Genomic DNA, 874 nt, shown 5'->3' with positions numbered 1-874 from the left:
CCACAACAACTATCCGCTATCACACTCCTATTTGCTCAACAATTCCGATTGATGCATTTCCTGCTTATTCGGAAGATTTTTAAACATACCCTGGTAGTGTTATTCTTTGCAGTCTTTTTCTGACCGGAGGCCAAAGAGTTCGAATCCACCTCGTTCGGTGTTCTCCAATTATTTGAACGAAGTCTCTCGATTTGGTCAAATAGTCTATGAACGTCATCGATTTGCAATCTAACAATAGCCCAAAATCCATCCAAATCTTCAAGAGAAGTGAACAGGTGCTTGACATCCGGGTCACTCGGTGCAGTCTGTTGATTCCATTCCAAATTCAGCTGACAGAGGCCACGAAATTGTGCAAACTTTTCGGCTATAAGCAGACGTGCTTTTCCGATTGCAGTCCGCAGTAGTCCAGAAGCTGAAGGAAAACAAGGGAAGAGAGGAAATCACGTAAGACCGTGACGGAATAACAGGTGTCGACAAAACGGGGATCCACAGGATTATCAAATGGGATCATCACAGTGGAAGAAACGCCGAGCTAGCAGAGGGATGACTCACATTCCTCGTCCAAAGCCTTGTCTGATAGGTCAAATTCAGCACGATCAATCAAACCAAGCAGTTCAGCTTCACTGTGAGCAGCCTGTCGTAAATAGTAATGCCCATCTATGATTGGGGATTGGGGTACTGCAGCAACAGACTTGTTCTCGGACTCCTCAGTCCTCTGCTCCGTTGGGAAATCATCCTTCTCCGTGAGATGCGAAGTTCCATTCACGGCTTTGGACCCATTTTCGATGACCGATTCATGAGTCCCTGCAAGTTGGCCATCTGAATCAAGTGAAAAAAAGAACCAGTGATCAACAGAGCCTTCTTATTAAAAAAA

General features: G+C 45.1%; 1 protein-coding gene across 1 annotated transcript; it reads right to left on the bottom strand.

Annotated features, from left to right (window-relative positions):
- Nucleotides 1–91: 91 nt before the first annotated feature.
- T265_16117 (hypothetical protein) lies at nucleotides 92–819 on the bottom strand (the record flags this gene model as incomplete). Its single annotated transcript, XM_009179636.1, has 2 exons — nucleotides 92–412; nucleotides 553–819. Coding segments are annotated over 2 exons (585 nt in total), but the record flags the coding sequence as incomplete, so codon positions are not given.
- Between the last annotated feature and the right edge of the window lie 55 nt (nucleotides 820–874).

The sequence above is a fragment of the Opisthorchis viverrini genome (assembly GCF_000715545.1).
Source record: "Opisthorchis viverrini unplaced genomic scaffold opera_v5_4806, whole genome shotgun sequence".
NCBI lineage: Eukaryota > Metazoa > Platyhelminthes > Trematoda > Opisthorchiida > Opisthorchiidae > Opisthorchis > Opisthorchis viverrini.
The sequence above is the reverse complement of the archived record's forward strand: the minus strand, read 5'-3'. Positions and strand labels throughout refer to the sequence as shown.